The 18,619-nt window shown below is 33.4% G+C and overlaps 1 protein-coding gene across 1 annotated transcript in view; it reads right to left on the minus strand.

The window, feature by feature from the left end:
- The window catches only part of CNTN5 (contactin 5), a 519,618-nt gene that overhangs the window by 478,584 nt on the left and 22,415 nt on the right, over nucleotides 1-18,619 (minus strand). Inside the window, exon 4 of the mRNA XM_073807952.1 lies at nucleotides 18,336-18,511. Within this exon, the coding sequence (XP_073664053.1) occupies nucleotides 18,336-18,511 (176 nt within the window). The remainder of the gene's footprint in view (nucleotides 1-18,335; nucleotides 18,512-18,619) is intronic.

The following is an 18,619-nucleotide window of genomic DNA, read 5'->3' on the forward strand; positions in this document are numbered from 1 at the left end:
GTATTCGTATTCTTATAGTGAAAATATATAATAGTCCATATGAAAATTGCAACAATACAACAAGGTATAATATACTACTGAAGGACAGAGGTGAGAAGAGTACAGAGAGGGTATAAAAGTAAAAGGGACATCTGAAGACCAATAAAGAGATGGAAGGACGCCTACTGCAATACCTGGCACAAAATTGATTTTACTAAGATTTGTTGTATAAACCAAGGTAGAGGAAGCTGATTCCACTTGTTGTAACTGGTATTCTCCTATTAACTTAATGTATGTTTATTTTATTCCAATGATTGTGTTTATTCTTAAAGATTCACATATATTCTCACAATATTTGAAGCATTTATGTCTCAGTGGAGACAAACAAAAATTGTGGTGTATGAAACTGCTTCAAGAGAAGAGTGTACACTTTCCCATGTGAATCATTGTATAATAAACACAGATGAGATTCTTTTGCCTTTTTTCATTAGTTTGCTAATGTATTGATGTGATACGCAATTCCAGAAACTTCGAGGCAAATGACACACTAATGTCATAATGGAAAATAAGTATATTTTTAAAATTAATCAGTTACAGAGTTCAGAGTAAGCTTCGTTGAGGAAAATATCATCAGAGCTGAGAAAGAGGGAGATTTGGGAAGATCCAGAGAATGAGCATTCTAAGCAAAAAAGATAACAAGACCCTAATGAGGCTTTGTGGCATCAAAACCATAGTCTGTGATTTTTTTCCTATTTTACACATGAGAAAACAATCTGTAACTTGCCCCAAGTTTTTCTGCTAGGAGTTTGTATTTGAACCCAGATTTTTGGACTTCAAGTCACATAAACAGAGTACAAAGAATCTGTCATTGTAGAGAGGTCACTGCACTCTGGGAAGAATCAGGAAAAAACTTTTTGGAAAACATAACATGTAGTTTATAACTTGAAGGAGAGTTGAAAAGTCAATAATCAAGAAAGAAGAAGGCACTCCAGGTCAGCATAACTGTATGAAGCAAAGAGAAGAAGGGATATTACAGATTCCCTGCAGTAAAATAGCAAATATGTACAAAAGTGCCTGAGAAAGATTGCCTGAGTCCAGATGTGGTGGCTTTTAATTTTTATTTTAGGACTCAGTGGAACATTGATGGTAGCAGCAGAGGGGAGTCTTGATAAGAATTGAGGTAGGAACACAAGGGGTGATTTGAGAGGATGGAGATGACAAAATGAATCAGGAAGCTACCACAATAGTCCAGGTAAAAAGTACATTAAAGACTTCAACTAGGGTGGTTGCACTTTGGTAAGAAAATGATCAATGTGTGACAGTTACTTGGAAATTGATTGGCTATGGGGATAAAGGATAATGAGGAGGGGCAATCAGAGATGGTCTCAAGTTTTCTAATTTGTCATCATTGGTACAATTTACAATAGGGAAATTCATAGCCTAGAAGATTTTTATAGAAAAGAGGGTGAATTAGAATTATGATGCTGAATGAGATATTCAATAAATGATGTAGTACTAGATATTAGAAATAAAGTCAAAAATAAAGACATGGATTTAGGAGATATGAATTTATCCTGCATAAGGAAAATAGTTAAAAAAGAGAGAGTGTCTGAGGTAGTTTATGGAGATGGGGGAGAAAGAGAGAGAGAGAGAGATTGAAAGAGATAGAGATGAAGTTGCCCAAAACTTGGGAATACCTACACATAGTGAAAAACAGGACAGGGACAGAATAGGGACAAAATAAGGACAGAACAAAGAAAACAGATACTGAATAAGAAATGAGGTAGGCAGCAATGACTTTAAAGAATGTGTTATGTAAAAGTAAATTCTCTCCAACTAATGAGGCACATATAGGTGAAATGCTCATCTAGGGATTAAGTGCTGTTAAGCTATCTGAGCATCAAATCAAAAGAAATGTGAGGGTAGGGCTGTAAGTGACATTGTCAGGCAGTTGGTAAATCAAATCACAACCAGCATTTCTACTGTGGCTCTCTCTGCAAAGATAAAATTTTGAGCTATCAGGGATATTTTAGTAAGCCTCAAATGGGATGAAGATGAAATGTTTGTAAATTTTGGCATTGGCATATGAGTATAATTCAAAGAAGGACCTATCCTCTGTACAGTACTGACACTGAAAGCCTATTTCAGGAATAAATGCTCAATTTAGATATGGTCAGGAGACTCTGATGTTGTTAAAATTAATTGGATGTAAAAGGAAGAGAAAGATGAAGCTAGAAGAACACCCGTGCATTTTACTGTCGAGGAATAAAAGCCATTTCAAATTATTTTTTTTCAGTAGAATATAGGATTTACTATGTGTACCTTCCGACCCTCTTATCATTGTAAATTCCACTATCCATCCACTGCCTAACTTTTTTTTTTCTTTTGCGGTACGTGGGCCTCTCACTGTTGTGGCCTCTCCCGTTGCGGAGCACAGGCTCCGGACGCGCAGGCTCAGCAGCAATGGCTGACGGGCCCAGCCGCTCCGCGGCATGTGGGATCTTCCCGAACCGGGGCACGAACCCGTGTTCCCTGCATCGGCAGGAGGACTCTCAACCACTGCGCTACCAGGGAAGCCCCCACTGCCTAACTTTTAAAGAAGCAAATGTTTGTGTCCAATTTCTTACCATATGCTCACTTCTTGACATCCCATATACTAACTTCTACCTCACTCCTGTAATGGAAGTACTGTCCTTATATTCAACAGTGTTCCCTTAATTGACAGATGCAGTTACTTTGCCCATTTTACCTGCAAATAACTCAATGGAATTTGATGTGGTTAACAAACCGTTGAAAATCTCTCCTCCATGTTTTCCATAACTCTACTTACTCAGTTTCTCCACTTCCAACCCTGTTACTGCACTCACTGACTTAGTCCTTCTAAGCAGAGCAAAGAAGCTGCTTTATCCCATCTCTCTCATTGTATAAGGCTCCACTCTGATGAAAGAAAAAACAACTAACAGACTTTCTACCTTATCCTTTTCTAGGAGAGCAGTCGTAAAAGGATAGATATATCTCAAACACAACAAAGGGCCCCCGGCTAATCTAACCCTCAATTGTCTTTCTTATGCTAATGTTGATTGCTAATTTTTATTATGATTAATACTTTATAATAAAGTAGTACAATTTTATGGCCTTGATGAGTATTCAGTCTTTTTAGTGTAAGCAAAACCACTTCTTAACCAAACACACATATCTGCACATCAACATTTAGCATTCATCAGCATTAAGGTAAATTGAATCACCAGGTTACATGCCTTTATTATGCTATTGAGAAAAAACAGCTCATTTGCTAAATTAGGTCTTAGAGGGTGAAAATTTCTCTAACAAGCTATTATATTTGTGTAAGAGTAGAATGCCCATTGAGCTGCTTTTCTCTAAAATCGTTTTAAAGGATTTGAATCATCTGTCTGTCCCTGTGTTTTTTCTATCACTGCCATTTACTAGTGACTCATTTACTAGTTATATATGATTAACAATTAATCAATAATTATTTTCTAAACTAAATAATGAAATATATTTTAAATTTCATTTTAAAAGAAAGATAATTAGGAAAGTTAAAATTTAGTACAGGGTTGTGTTAAAATGTGTTAAAAACATGAGTTTTTTTGTTCTTTCTTTTCTCCTTGTGCAAGGTTGTAAATGTTGAGAATGAGATATGCCTACAAAGTCTGCATAATCTATGAATAAGGAAAAGCAATTCTGTTTTGTAGTTTTATAGAGAGATGATAATTTGTCTCCATGGCAGAGGCCAGGGGTAAAAAATAACATCTGTTATAAGCAAAGATGAAGGATATCATTTTGTGGCAGAGGAGTTTCAATGGATCCTGGGCAAGGACAAGTATTTCTAGTTCAACAAGACCATGTAAAAAAATGTATGTATTGAAATATTTTATTTGTCCTGAGCTATTTATGCTGAAATATATTTGGCAACATCAAAGAAAATCTCATTATTCAAAATGATGAAGAAGTGTCAGGGTTGTAAAGGTAAACAAGATTAGGTTGACAGTTAATTTTTATGCTGTATATTTAAATGCTCATTTAGCCTTATCCATATTTACAGTGCCATCCAGATTATGTTAGGGAAAATGCATTGTATGTAACTAAATTATGTTATAGATTTTATATTACTAGTACTTCTAAAATATGAAAACTCAAATCATAAAATTTTGACTGCAGTTAAAGCTTGCATCTAAAACTAATTTTGAAAGTAGAAAAATACATATTGCTATTGCTAGTTATTCAACTGATTTTACTTTAGGCCTAGTAACAGTAGCTATAAACTTCAGGTGCTAGAAAACAGTTTGAACTAAAGTAGAATATCTGTATATCCCAAATTTCTAAGGCTAGGCCTTCTAAGGTGCATACAATTGCAGTAAGCTGAATTAGGCTTATTTTAGAAGGTAAGCCCTAGACCACATTACTGAAATCTCCATGGTCTCCATGTATCTTCTGATCAAATGTGACCTGATAATATTGATAGTAGAAGTGAGTGAATACAATTTTTTTACCTCTCTTATAATTAGGGCTATTTTGAGTTTCACCTGGACATTAATAAAAACCAACATGAAGTCCTCAATATAATATGAAATTATACATCACTTGATTTATTGAAACAATAACATTAGAGTAAAAGCAGTTGGTGTTCATGTTCTCTGTGTGGCATTGTTTTGGAATAATCAGTGTGAATAAATAAGCTCCTAGGATAGAATAAACCAAGGAGTGGTCTTGTGTGAAAACACTGCAGTATAAACTAAAAGCAAAGATGATATGAATGTGCCTAAGTACATGGCTGTATCACATGTATGAAGTTCATTTTTAATCTGGGCTGTATGGCCACAAGTAGGATATATGACCTTTATCATTTCAATTTTCTGATCTCAAAATTAGAGGTCATGAGACCACCCAGCACAACCTCAGTATTGTTCAGGTGATTCAATGTGATATCACATGCAAAACTCTACAAACATTAGGGGATTATTATTCCTTTTATTTTATTAAAGGATCTGGTTCTATAGTCAGATAAAACAAGACTTGAATTTCAGTTTCATCTCTTATTAACTATGTCAAGTGAATTACCTCCTTCAGTTTCCTAACATTCAATACAATGTGGATATGCCTAACTTACGGGATTTTTGTTTGCGATTGAATAATCAATAAATCTTAGCTATTATTATTATTATTAGCATTGTCACTGAATGCTATAGAGTAACATTTGCACATACATTCTCAAAGAACTTAAGAGCAAGGTTTGTTGCTTAGGTTGACAAATTCTATCACTATATTCTTGACTATGTTTGCAACCCAATGAGGCTATGAAATAATTAGAAAACTTTCTTTGCTACCAGGATCAATAGAGAAATATTGCTAGAATTCTAGAATCATGTTTAGAAAAGAAAGTCAGAATTTTCTTCTGTCTGCAGTCAGGGACATATGTAAAGTTACATTTAAAAGGGCAACTTTTCAATATTTCTCTGAGCTACTTTAGTTTGTCTTAGATATCTATTAAAATATGAAATGTAATACCAATAGTAAGCAAAATAGTATATAAAGATATTATTAATTTTAAAATGAGTATCAGTACCTGTTTTGATATTAATATCAATTATATCTCTGAATACCCTTATAGGTATTAATATATATTTTAAATTTAGTAATAATCTCACTAACTACAATCTATGTAGACCTTTATAATTTATAAAATGTTTCTGCATAAACTGTCTTATTTGTTTTGATTCTCTATTGCAATGTTAGGGAAAATGTGTATGTATCTCCTAAGAAATAATTATTCTTATAGTCTCAGAAGGGGATTCTTTTTTTTTTAATTTTTTAAAATAAATTTATTTATTTATTTTTGTCTGTGTTGGGTTTTTGTTTCTGTGCGTGGGCTTTCTCTAGTTGCGGCAAGCGGAGCCTACTCTTCTTCGCGGTGTGCAGGCTGCTCATTGTCGTGGCTTCTCGTGTTGTGGAGCACAGGCTCTACACGTGCAGGCTCAGTAGTTGTGCCTCACGGGCTTAGTTGCTCCGCGGCATGTGGGATCTTCCCAGACCAGGGCTGAAACCCGTGTACCCTGCATTGGCAGGCTGATTCTTAACCACTGCGCCACCAGGGAAGCCCAGGAGGGGATTCTTTTTGAGGGTAACAGCCACTGTGGTGCTGGAGGGTGTTCATTAATTCCCTTACTCATTTGACAAACATTCTCTGAGTGTTGACTATGAAATTGCATGTTAGCAGTTGGGTATTAATCTAAAAAAATGAATGAGGCATGAAATCTGCCCTCAATGAATTCACAGTCCTGTAGAATCAATGGTGTGCTCAAGTTTGGAATGGCTTTTGGGAACCAAAGATGATTGTCAGCAATAGTTGCCATGCAATGTATCAAGAAACAAATACAAGAAGGAACATATGTGAGAGAGAGAGAGAGAGAAAGAGAGTGAGAGAGAGAGAGGTGATTGAACAATAGCCCAGAAGTCAAGGTGAATATCACAAGTAAAAATATGATATCATGAACAAGAATAAAATGTTTTGAACACTGTATATAGTTTAGTATAGCCTGAGAATTAGAAAGAAAGCTGGAAAAGCAGGCAGAATCTAAATAATAAATGGCCTTGTAGTCATTTGTAGGAGTTTGCACTTTATTCTAGAATGGATGGGAAGACTTTAAGCGTTTTAAGAAGAAGGGCAGGCTTATCATATTAGTGTTAGGAGGGTAGGAGGAAAAGTGAAGAAAATAAAGAATAGTAACTTTTTGTCTAAACATGAAAATGTCAGCATAAAATGAGACACATAGATCAATGGAACACAAGAGAGAGCCCAGAAATGAACCCAGACATATATGGTCAATTCATTTATGACAAAGGAGTCAAGAATGTACAATGGGGAAAGGACAGTATCTTCAATAAATGGTGGTGGGAAAACTGGACAGCTACTTGCAAAAGAATGAAACTGGACCACTATCATATACCATTCACAACAACTAACTCCAAATGGATTAAAGACTTGAATATAAGACCTGACACCATGAAAAATCCTAGAAGAAAACATAAACACTATGCTCCTTGACATCAGTTTTGGTCATGATTTTTTGAATCTGATACCAGAAGCAAATGCAACAAAAGCAAAAATGAAGAGTGACACTACATCAAACTAAAAAGCTTCTGCACATCAAAGGAAACAATCAACAAAATGAAAAGGCAACCTACTGAATAAGGGAAAATATTTGCAAATCATATATCTGATAAGGGGTTAATGTTGAAAATATACACAAACCCATACAACTCAATAGCAAAATAATCCCAAACAATCCAATTGAACAATGGACAGATCTGAATAGACATTTTCTCAAAGACATACAGATGGCCAACAGAGACATAAAAAGATGCTCAACATCACTAATCATCAGGGAAATGCAAATCCAAAGCACAATAAGATATTACCTCTCAACTGTTAGAATGGTTATTATCAAAAGGATAAGAACTAACAAGTATTGGCAAGGATGTGGAGGAAAGGAAACACTAATGCCTTGCTGGTGGGAATGTAAATTGGTGTAGTCACTATGGAAAATAGTGTGACGTGCCCTCAATAAAACTGAAATAGAATTATCATATAATCCAGCAATTCCACTTCTAATATTTACCTGAAGAAAATAAAAACACTAACCCGAAAAGGTATCTGCACTTCTATGTTCATTGTAGGATTATTTACAGTAGCCAAGACATGGAAGCAACCTAACTGTCCACTGATGGAAGAATGAATAAAGAAAATATGATGTACATATATAATGGAATATTATTCAGCCATAAAAATTAATGAAGTCTTGCCATTTGTGACAACATGGATGGACTTTGAGGGCATTGTGCTAAATGAAATAAGTCAGACAGGGAAAGACAAATAGCTTATTATGCCACTTATATATGGAATTTTAAACAAAAACTGAGCTCACAGATACAGAGAACAGATTGGTGGTTGCCAAAGGCAGAAGGTGAGGGATAGGTGAAATGGGAAAAGGGGGTCAAAAGGTACAAACTTCCAGTTATAAAATAAATAAGTCATGGGCATGTAATGTACAGCATGGTGACTATAGTTAATAATAGCTTATTGAATATTTGAAAGTTGCTAAGAGAGTAGAACTTAAAGATTCTCATCACACAAAAAAAGGCTTTTTGCAAGTATGTAAGGTGACAGAGGTTAACTAGACTTATTGGGGTGACCAATAAGTATACAACATATACAAATTTTGAATCATGTTGTACACTTGAAACTAATATAATATTATACATCAATTGTACCTTAAATTCAAAAATAAATGAAATTTTAAATTTTTTTTAAAAGAAAGGCAAATAAATACATACATACATATATGTCCATAGAGATAGGCTTAATGGTTTATGAAGTGATTCCCATGACCCAAAAAACTCTGTGCTTGGCCCTTAAGTCCCACAGAATGGACAGAACATAACCTTGGCATAGAAAAATCATCCTCATCCCACTTTAGTGTAAACTTAGACTGTAAGCCCAATAAACATACCTCAGAGATACAATCTTATCAAACTTACAGACTAGCTTAAATGTCCAATGTGTAAGGATATCCTAAACAAAGTTGTGGAAGATGCTTATCATACTTTAATATGAGATCCAACACAGATCATACAGCATCATTTACAGTTGAACAAGACTTTATTGCAATAAGTTGAAGAGGCTTTTAGTTTAAAAAACTCTTGTTTCAGATACACAAGTAGGCCTGTTAGGATTTATAATGAGAAACCCATGTGGGCTTCCATAATTTTCCCAAACTACTAAATTTTGACTAAAAACAAAAAAGAAAAAAGACATAAAAACACTGCAGAAAGCTCATATAGAAACCAGGACCATGAACTCACAGGTGCAGAGCCCTTCTGAGCAGCACACAGCTAATTATTTGGTCTTGCTTAGGGATTATACGCTTAGTTCCTCTTCTTTACATTCTTTGGGAATGGGAAAAATACCAGTTAAACCTAACTACCATGTGGTTCTTCCACTGAGTGTTACAAAGTTATGATGGTAGTAAAGTTGTTTCTATTTCTCTTGAGATAATAGTTGTGTTTTATTGAAAAAAAAAAGTTTTTTTCTAGTCCCACATACATTTACAACATTGAGTATCTTCTGTGTGGCATAATATTTCCCTAGAAGAAAATTAAAATCTAAAGGAAACCTATGCCTTAGTTGGAAAGCAGAAATTCGTTTCACTAATTAGACACTCTCTATTTTGTATTTTCAGCATCTTCCTCTACACTGACTCCCTTCTTTCTACTACCAAATAACACTATGTTTCACTATCACGTCATGTCAGCAAAACTCTGTTAAACATCCTCATTACTGTTATGGTCAAAATCATAACCCACTATAATATCTTATACTTAAATGCCTTCAATTCTGATTTCTGTCTCGATCTTTACTAAAATTGATTTTTAAAAGACTCAAAATCCTAAGGTCTTTTCTGAGTGTTACAACATTTGACATGAATGACAGTTCCTACCTTAAAATTCTGAATATCAGTTCTATTTTACTCTATTTTATTGGTTTCTGCTGCACCTCTCAGATCATTCTTTTCTTATCTTCTTTACTAACTCCTTTCTTTCTATCTTTCACTATCTATCAGAGAAATGTGTATAATCCTAAAGGTTAATCCTTAGTCCTGTTTTCTTCCTAATATAATTTCTCTTGATGAACCATCCCTATGGTTTCATTCAATATGTTCTGTTCCTGCCTGCCTTTCCTGAGGGTTAACTAATATTTTTCAATGTTGGGTATTTTCTTCTGAAAATCAGAATAAAACTAGCTCATCTGAAATCACTTTATTCTGCCAGAAACTGGTTCCTCTTCTCTGTGTGACTTTATTATTGCATAATTGAATTGATCAAAGCTCAGAATTTTGATATTTTAACTCCTCCATATTTTTTACATTTCCACCCCTTTCTATTCAGCCATTTGCAAATTCTCATTCATTTTGGAGCATCCTACAGATATCTATCATATCCAATACATCAGGACCTTCAAATCCTTTTTACCTAGGTTATCAAAATGACCTCTTAATTTGGCTTTTCCTACAGAGTTGTCTGCATACACATTTCCAGAGCAACGCCCTGATTCTCTCTGCCCTTTATGTACTTAAAGGGTAAGTTACAAACTTCTGTTTAATTATGGTAAAACATCAGGGATTTATGCAGGGGCAATATGGTCATAATTGTGTTTTATATCATTTCAGAAAACAATACAGAGGTATTTTAGTGGGGCTCAGGTAGGGTGGAGAAGGGAGATGTTAAGGATGGGCAGGAGTTCCAAGTAGGCAATTTTTCTTGTAGGTCAAGGGGAGATACTCATTATGGGCTCCTTGACTTCTAGAACAATGCCCGAGAGAGTAGAGATTGAGTAAATGCTCTATGAGTAAAACAACTACAGATATGCTGAAGAAAAACTGTATGGTTAAGTACAGTGTAGGGTAGAACAAGGTAGATTATAAGTATGAAATTTGAAGTTAGATATGAATTGGAGCTGCTGTTCTATTTTTTACTAGCTGTGTGACTTTGGGAGAATAACTTGACATTCCTGAGCTTCACTTTTTTTCATTTATAAATTAGGTCAAAAATAGAACTTCCCTCATAAGGTTGATAGGAAGGTGAAAGAGGGTGATAATGTATTAAATGCATTTAACAGTTTGCCTGGCTTTTAAGCGTTCAATAGCTATTGCTGCTTATTCCTGTGTTAGTGTTATTAAATTTATGTACATACATACAGACAGACATATACATACATACATATACAAATCTATACATCCACATCTCTATTTGTCTATGTATCTATCCATCCATCTATTGTTATACATGAAGAGTAGCCATGTGTGGAAATGGCAATGAGGTTACGAGAACGCTAGACTGTGTAATACATATTCACTTGGACTTGTCCCTCAATAAAATATTTTTTGGAGTGAAATAAATTTAGAAAAGACTCATATCTGCCCCTTTGTTTATGCTTCTTGTTGTATATTAGTATCTTTCTATTCATCAGGACTATAGAATGTCCTGAGATGGAACTGCTATTTTATCAAGTAAAAGCGGCACTAGTAGTGAGATTTAAATTCCATTGTACTTTCATGCCATGGATTTTTTGTGCTGGGAAAAGATCTCTAAAGACACTCTGCTAAGGATTAGGGAACAATGAATTAGGTAAATGGGCTTGGGCATTAAGGGTCAGAGGATTTATATGCTCCCTGAACCTGGTCTTTCTGGGTTACTTCACACAATGTGAGTGAATAACTGCCTTTCTGAATTTCTAAAAACTAGAAGCAGAGCACTGAGATCACTGAGAGGAGCTCTTGTACCCGACGTCAAGCCATTTCACTGTATCTCTCACATGTGGCCAGAGTTATTCATGATTTCCATAAATAATGAAAATATGTGTTTGGATGAACTTTAATAAACACAACTCTTGCAAATTTTTAAATAAAATTAAGAATTAATTATTTGAGGACAATCGGCCACAGATTTCCACTTTGATTCACTCATAACTTTCCTTTAAAGCATAAAATTAAATATTTTTAGATTTTTTTTGATGTGGACCATTTTTAAAGTCTTTATCAAATTTGTTACAATATTGCTTCTGTTTTATGTTTTGGATTTTTGGCCACAAAGCATGTAGGATCTTAGCTCCCTGACCAGGGATTGAACCTGCACCCCCTGCATTGGAAGACAAAGGCTCAACCACTGGTCCCCCAGGGAAGTGCCTATGGATCACCATAAGCAGAGGGTGGTGTAGTCGGCAGGATGTGAAACTATTTTTAATTAAAATTTTTTTCTGTGATCTCAGTCAAAGAATTCATACTATAGTTTGTCAAGGGGTCATATGGTACCATACCCAAGGGGTATATGGTACAGACACCATATCTATTATGATCAGAATAATTGTCATTTTAAAGGAAAACTTAAACCGTATTCTTTGAGTAATGGTTTTATAAAAGTAAAACAGTGTTACTTTGTTTATAGAAGACAAAATTACAAACTAATAACTTCTCCTGTAATAAAATCAGATAATTTTATAATTAGTAAAATCATCCATGCCAGAGTGACTCATTCAGGTTAATATTCAAATAATTTAATAAATTTATTATGAACTAAACCTCATAGACTAATGGGATAAAGCTTCGAATATACTGTAGAGTTAGTAACTATTCAAATAATTTCATTAGATGTTAAATGCTAGTAAAATGTGATTTTAAAGTCTAGGATCAATTTTACTTTAGGGGAAAAAGTTAAGAAAAAACTAGAGAAGTAATTTTTGAGTTTTATATGCAAATGAAAGGTTGATTTAAACTGCTTAAATACAAAGTCTACAAAACTCATATAATCTCTCAAAGAGTTAAGGGGGTTATTTTAATCAACTGCTTCAAGGAAAACTAATGGAATATTCTGGATCTACATCATCTTAAATGCCCTGAAAAGCAATATGTTTGAATTTAGATATGAACTATCAATTTACTGGATGGCATATAAAGATCTTTTTGAAGCAAGAGACAGCATAAGGAGATTTTATTCTTGATTCATTTTATGTTTGAATTGCTGGTATGAATTATTTCTAAAAATCCAAACTTTGGAGAAACTGTTATGAGCCTTAGCTTTCTGAAGGATGTTTGAGAAGTGTGTAGTGTCACATTATCAATTCAAAATTCTCATCAGCATGGTAATAAGCTAATAGAGTGACAAAGTTTTTTATGGTGTATTCTTGCTTGTCACTGAAGAAAAATCACTATACTAGGTGAGGAAATTATACTCATGATGAACATAAGCTACAGGAGTAAAATATACTCTGTCAAAAATAATCTTATTGATAATCAGTAACAATCATTACTAGCAATAATACTCCAACTTTGTGTTTATTTATGTCTTTCTGAACTTAAAAATCAGTTCACAGACATGACTTCTCCACCTCATTAATTTTTACTACACCCTTATAAGATATATATTTATTAATGCTAATGTATATTATTAACATTAACTAAGCTGAGCCATGTTTATAAATATTCATTTAGGAAGAGCTTAAATTGAAAGATCCTCATGGGTAGACATTTATACATGTGAGAGGTGGGTTAAAAGGAGCAGCAGCTGCTCAAATCCATTAGCTGTTCAAATCAAAATTTAAAAAAAAAAAAGATTTTTAAATGAACAAAGTGAATAGCTTCATGATTAAATTCTAGTTACATTTTAAAATTTGGTTTGGTTTTAAGTCAGGCTAATTAAACGTGCTATTGAGTTGATGTAGAGATGTTAAAATCTCTATATAAAGCCTAAGGTGAGAAATTTCTATGAGAATTAAATGTCAAGAAAAAATTTTTTTCTCAAACAAACATCCTTTAAATGTTTGTATTTCTCCTTTTTCTCTGACTACTGGGAGTCCCAAGGAAATATTTGTGTCTTGACCATAATAATTATGAGACATATGGCTTATACTATCTTGACCTCTTATGAAGAAATGTACATTTTTCCTGGTGTTGTATTTACTAATTTACATATTTATCCTTTATGGTATATGATTTTATATGGCAAGTCAAATAAATCATCTTTGGAATGAGGTTAACGTCAAATATATTAGTAAATTACAATAATTATTATATAAATATACACTTGATATGTTGAGTGACAAGTGAATAGGAACAAAACTTTAAAGAAACTAAATTTGTTTTACACTTAGTATACATTAGATATGTCCTTTATTATTGCTACATCAGCAGGTAAAAGTGCCAACACTCATTTCCTAATCACCATTCTCTTCAAAAGCCAGGATCTACGATGATAGTTTCAGTTTTTGATAACAGCCACAGTCATCCATGTCCTGTCTCAAGATTATTTAGAAAATGTAGTTTTCCAGGTCCTAACTATAGATTGTCTAATAAATTTTTTAAATTAAGAGAAAAAGGTATAATAAAAGAGAAAATATGGACTTCCCTGGTGGCGCAGTGGTTGAGAATCTGCCTGCCAGTGCAGGGGACACGAGTTCGAGCCCTGGTCTTGGAAGATTCCACATGCTGCGGAGCAACTAGAAACGTGAGTCACCACTACTGAGCCTGCGCGTCTGGAGCCTGTGCTCCGCAACAAGAGAGGCCGCGATAGTGAGAGGCCCGCGCACTGCGATGAAGAGTGGCCCCCGCTCGCCGCAACTAGAGAAAGCCCGCGCACAGAAATGAAGACCCAACACAGCCAAAAATAAAAAATAAATACATTTATTAAAAATAAAAGAGAAAATATGGTAAGAAAAAAAAAAATTACATACCAAAAGTACTATAAATCCCCAAATTCTAGATCTAGAAGGAGACTTAATGTGTCTTAAGCTCTTAAATTTCCATAAGGAAAATTAAGCAAGTGATTTATTAACTAATTTAAACAATGAGAATAAATGCAGAATGATTATATACTTATTTTTTATCCCAGTATTTATTTTTGTTTTACACATAGGTATTAATATATTGATTATAAAATGATGGTTGATGAAGCAAACATAAAAAGATTTTTTTGAAAGATTACAATATAATTATTGTTTGAGAAAGGAATTAAAACAAAATGGGTATGCCATAAAATGAATATAATACATATTTATATAAGGAAAAGACTGAGTACTATTAGAGTTAAATAAGGTGTCATCTGTAAAATGTGTTTACATTTAACAGCATAATACTTCATAGGTTGGTTATGAGGATGAAATGAGTTAACATATTTTAAAACACTTAGAACGTTGTCTGCCATAGAAGTAAGCATTAAATAAATATAAACTACTTATATGAACTTGAGACCCTAAAAGTTTTTGTTTTTAAAAATCTTTTTTTTACTAAACTGGTTTGGCAATAATGTCATCCTCCTCAGCACCAGAACTTATTTGGATCAATCTTATATGCACCTCTAACACCTAGATTTTAGTCTCTATAAATAACATTATGCATTACGGTCAATGAAATGTAGCTGAATCTACATGGGGGGTGGACACAAGATCAAGATGTTATTGGAGGAAAGCTAGAATATTTTAAAATATATTTCTGGTTAATAAGAGGACAAAGAAGCTAACATTCAGGGATTCCCAATAGTCAAATTGTGACAATTTATATATGTATATGAATAAGGTAAATCTGCAAAATCTCATGCAACTTTAATGATACTCAAAATTGGAACGTTTAATATGATCCATGTGTGTATATAATATATATAATTTCATACAAAAGGAAGATAATTCTAGTAGGATATATTTAAATTTTATTACTTTTAATAAGTATGGAATTGTTAATATATGAATATCTTGATTCTTCATTTAAATATGTACCTATTTATAAAATATAGATCAGTACTTTTTTCTATGAATATAATCAGGGAAGACACATTTAATGCCTATTTAACATTGTCCAATTAAGTCTTAAAATCACATTATTTTAGGCAAATATGTCATATTTCAAAAGGTGAAAACCTATGTAAAAGCTATAGATTTAAAGTATTATTATTATTTAAAGTATTATTATTTAAAGTATTATTTATATAACAAAAATAATGTTCAAATTATAAAAGAGGTCAAGTCTGTTAACAGTCTCACTTTGAAAGGAGCAACCTGAATTCAATTGGTTGATAACTCAGAAACTACTCTGGATTAGGTAATATGATCCTCCTTTCTATTTGATTTTAGATCACAATTGCACTACACAATGTAGAAAACCATAGCTGATAAAATTATTGTGTAATACATGATAAAATTAAGATATAAAGGTAAAAATATTTATATAATAAAATAACTGTAAACTGAGTTCATAAGTTTGTAATCATTTTGGTAATTTGTAATTTTGTCTAATTATATAACATTTAAAACATTGAACAGACTTGTATTAGATTTAATTATTTAATTTAATCTCTTTTAATAATTATCTAAACTTACTAAATATACTTGTTTTGAAATATTAGTTATGTAATACATATTTAAATTTTTGCATAAATAGTGGCTGATGGATATAGATAGTTAATGATTTCAGCTTCAAAATGTATAAAAAGTAATCAGAGTTCCTGTAGCCACAAAAGTCCTTTAGACATTCTATGAACAACAAATAGTGAGTTCATTCTCTATCTCGGAGGCTGGTCATAGAAAATCATGATGTAAAGGAAAGTTGCCACCAAGTTTGTAGTCTTGCTTTACATTTGTATGCTCTCACTTCCTTTCAGAAGCCCCTTCTTTTCTTTCTCCCCAGCATCCTACCTCATTTTCTCCCCCTAATCATAAAACTACCCTGATTCCTAGAGCATGGGTGACTCCTAGCACCCATGCTCGCACCCAGGTATACTAGAAAGCAAATTGATTGTCTTCATCCTATCTTCTCTATCACCTGTATTTGCATTTTTTTCCCAAATATCACCTGGCAAAAAATAAAACTAAGCCTAACAGACTTAATTTTTATATCATCAACACAGACATAATGGAATCTAGGGGAGCAATTTTGAGGCAGAAGTGGCCTTCCCTATGTAAGTGACTGACTGCTTCAACCAGGCATCTTACAGGCTCTTATGCATACGTATGGCCTCCAGAACACAGCAGTGAGTCAGGTGGGGTGGGGTTGGGGTAAGGCAGAGTAATAAGACACTACCAATGATTGCATATGTCTGTCTACCCATACATTTAAGTTAAAAATAAAGCAAATATTGCTCTAAATTAAGTTCAGGACAGCTTGATGTGGAATAGATAAGATAATTAAGTAGGTAGGTAGGTTGATTGAGAGATAAAGCTTCCCTTGCCTAGTCATTGAACTGTAAATTCTGGTGCCAACTTGCTCACGGTAGGTGGAATTGACTATTTGATAGCTGTGACAGGTCTTTGCAAAAATCTAGAAAGGCACAATCATATAGACATCTAGGATCTTTCAGTAAATAGATTTCTGTTCTGAATAATACAGAAAACTTTGCATATTTTGCCACCACTGTTGATTTGGGAGAAAAACAACTGATCTACAGGCTATTGAGAATTAGCGTACTTGTGTTAGAGAGTATAGACCAAAGAGAAAGGTATAAGCCACTAATACTAGTACATCGTGTTTTCTGGATTTGCTGTATCTGTCTTGAAAAGACTGCTCTATTGAAGAGAGGAGCAATTAGGAGGGTTGTTTATTTGGTTTATTAGGATTTTTTCAATGTACATACTGAAAAGTATTAGGTTCTGTGATACACCACATAATATTTTCAAAAACAAAAGGAGTATAATTAGGTCCCTATCTTGGTATATTTGGTGTATGTAAAGTACCAGTCTAAACTCCTTAGCCAATTATACTTTAAAAGATAATATTTTGATTTTTCTAATACCTAACTCGATGTTCTCGAAACTGAATCCATTATCATTACTTTATTCTTTCCTTTTCTCCTTCACACTCCTTTAATAGGGTGTCTGGGTTTGGGGTTAATTAGACATAATACATGAAGATTATACAGACAAAAATCAATTATTCCATTCTTCAGGGTGTAATTTTAACTTAAAAATTCTTTTTGTGACAAATTACATAGCCATTATAGTTACATATGAATTATTAGCACAAAGTTCACTGGCCCTTCTATTTCTTAGAGATTATAATCCTCAAGAATTTAATTCAAGTAGGATTACCTACTAAGAAATGATCTCACCCAGTAGCCTATCCTTAATTTGGTGTAAGACCCCATCATAAATGAAATGATTTCAAGAGTTTTAAGAAATCTCTACAGTTAGTTAATTAGATATATGATCTATTTTTTTAAAATGTATATATTCTAGTATACATGAATGATTACATGTGGTGTCTTTTTTCTAATAAAAAAACCTGGGACACTTGGGAGGGAAGTTATAATCAGAATCTGAGAGATTAGCATTTCAGAGGCATTTCTTTGGTTACCTGACTACAAGCAGAATTTTTAGTGTATGCTATCTTATGTACAGAAGAATCTATAGCAAATAGTGACTATAATAGACAGTGGAAGAATAAAAGCAGTTAAGTGTATATTTTAAAGCAGAGAGAAAAACTTAAAAATCTATTTCTTACTAGATTTCAAAGGATATTTCAATTCTAAAACTTTATCTGCTTTTATGAACAGAATTTTTAACCTCCCCAGACTACTATTTATGTGAAGAGGGCAAACATTTCAGGGAATTTGAAAATATCTCAGGAAGAAACACATTGTTTTCATACTTCTAATCGTTACCAGTTTATACCATGATTTTAAAAGTTGAAGTCATAAGCTATTGCCTCACTAAACTTTAAAGTTTTATATATATGTATATGTATATATATTTACACAAACACACTATATATATGTATATGTGGAAAGAGCAATACTTTACTCACAGGCAAACTGAAGTACAGCTTCTCTACTAAGAATACTTCCAAACGTGTTGGCTGCCAAACACTGATAATGGCCAGAATCCTTTGCTTCACTTGGATTGCTTATAATGAAGGCCCCATCTATCAAACTGTAGCGATAATCACTTTCCAAATCTATTTCTGTTCCATTTCGAAGCCATCTTAGGAAAAATCAGAAGACAAGTACATAAAAATTACTTGAGACATTATAATACTCCCAGGGAGTGTCAGAAACTCATTGAAAGGAATTTTTAAGACTTAAGAAAAAT

This window comes from Tursiops truncatus, chromosome 8, assembly GCF_011762595.2.
Source record: "Tursiops truncatus isolate mTurTru1 chromosome 8, mTurTru1.mat.Y, whole genome shotgun sequence".
Classification (NCBI taxonomy): Eukaryota; Metazoa; Chordata; class Mammalia; order Artiodactyla; family Delphinidae; genus Tursiops; species Tursiops truncatus.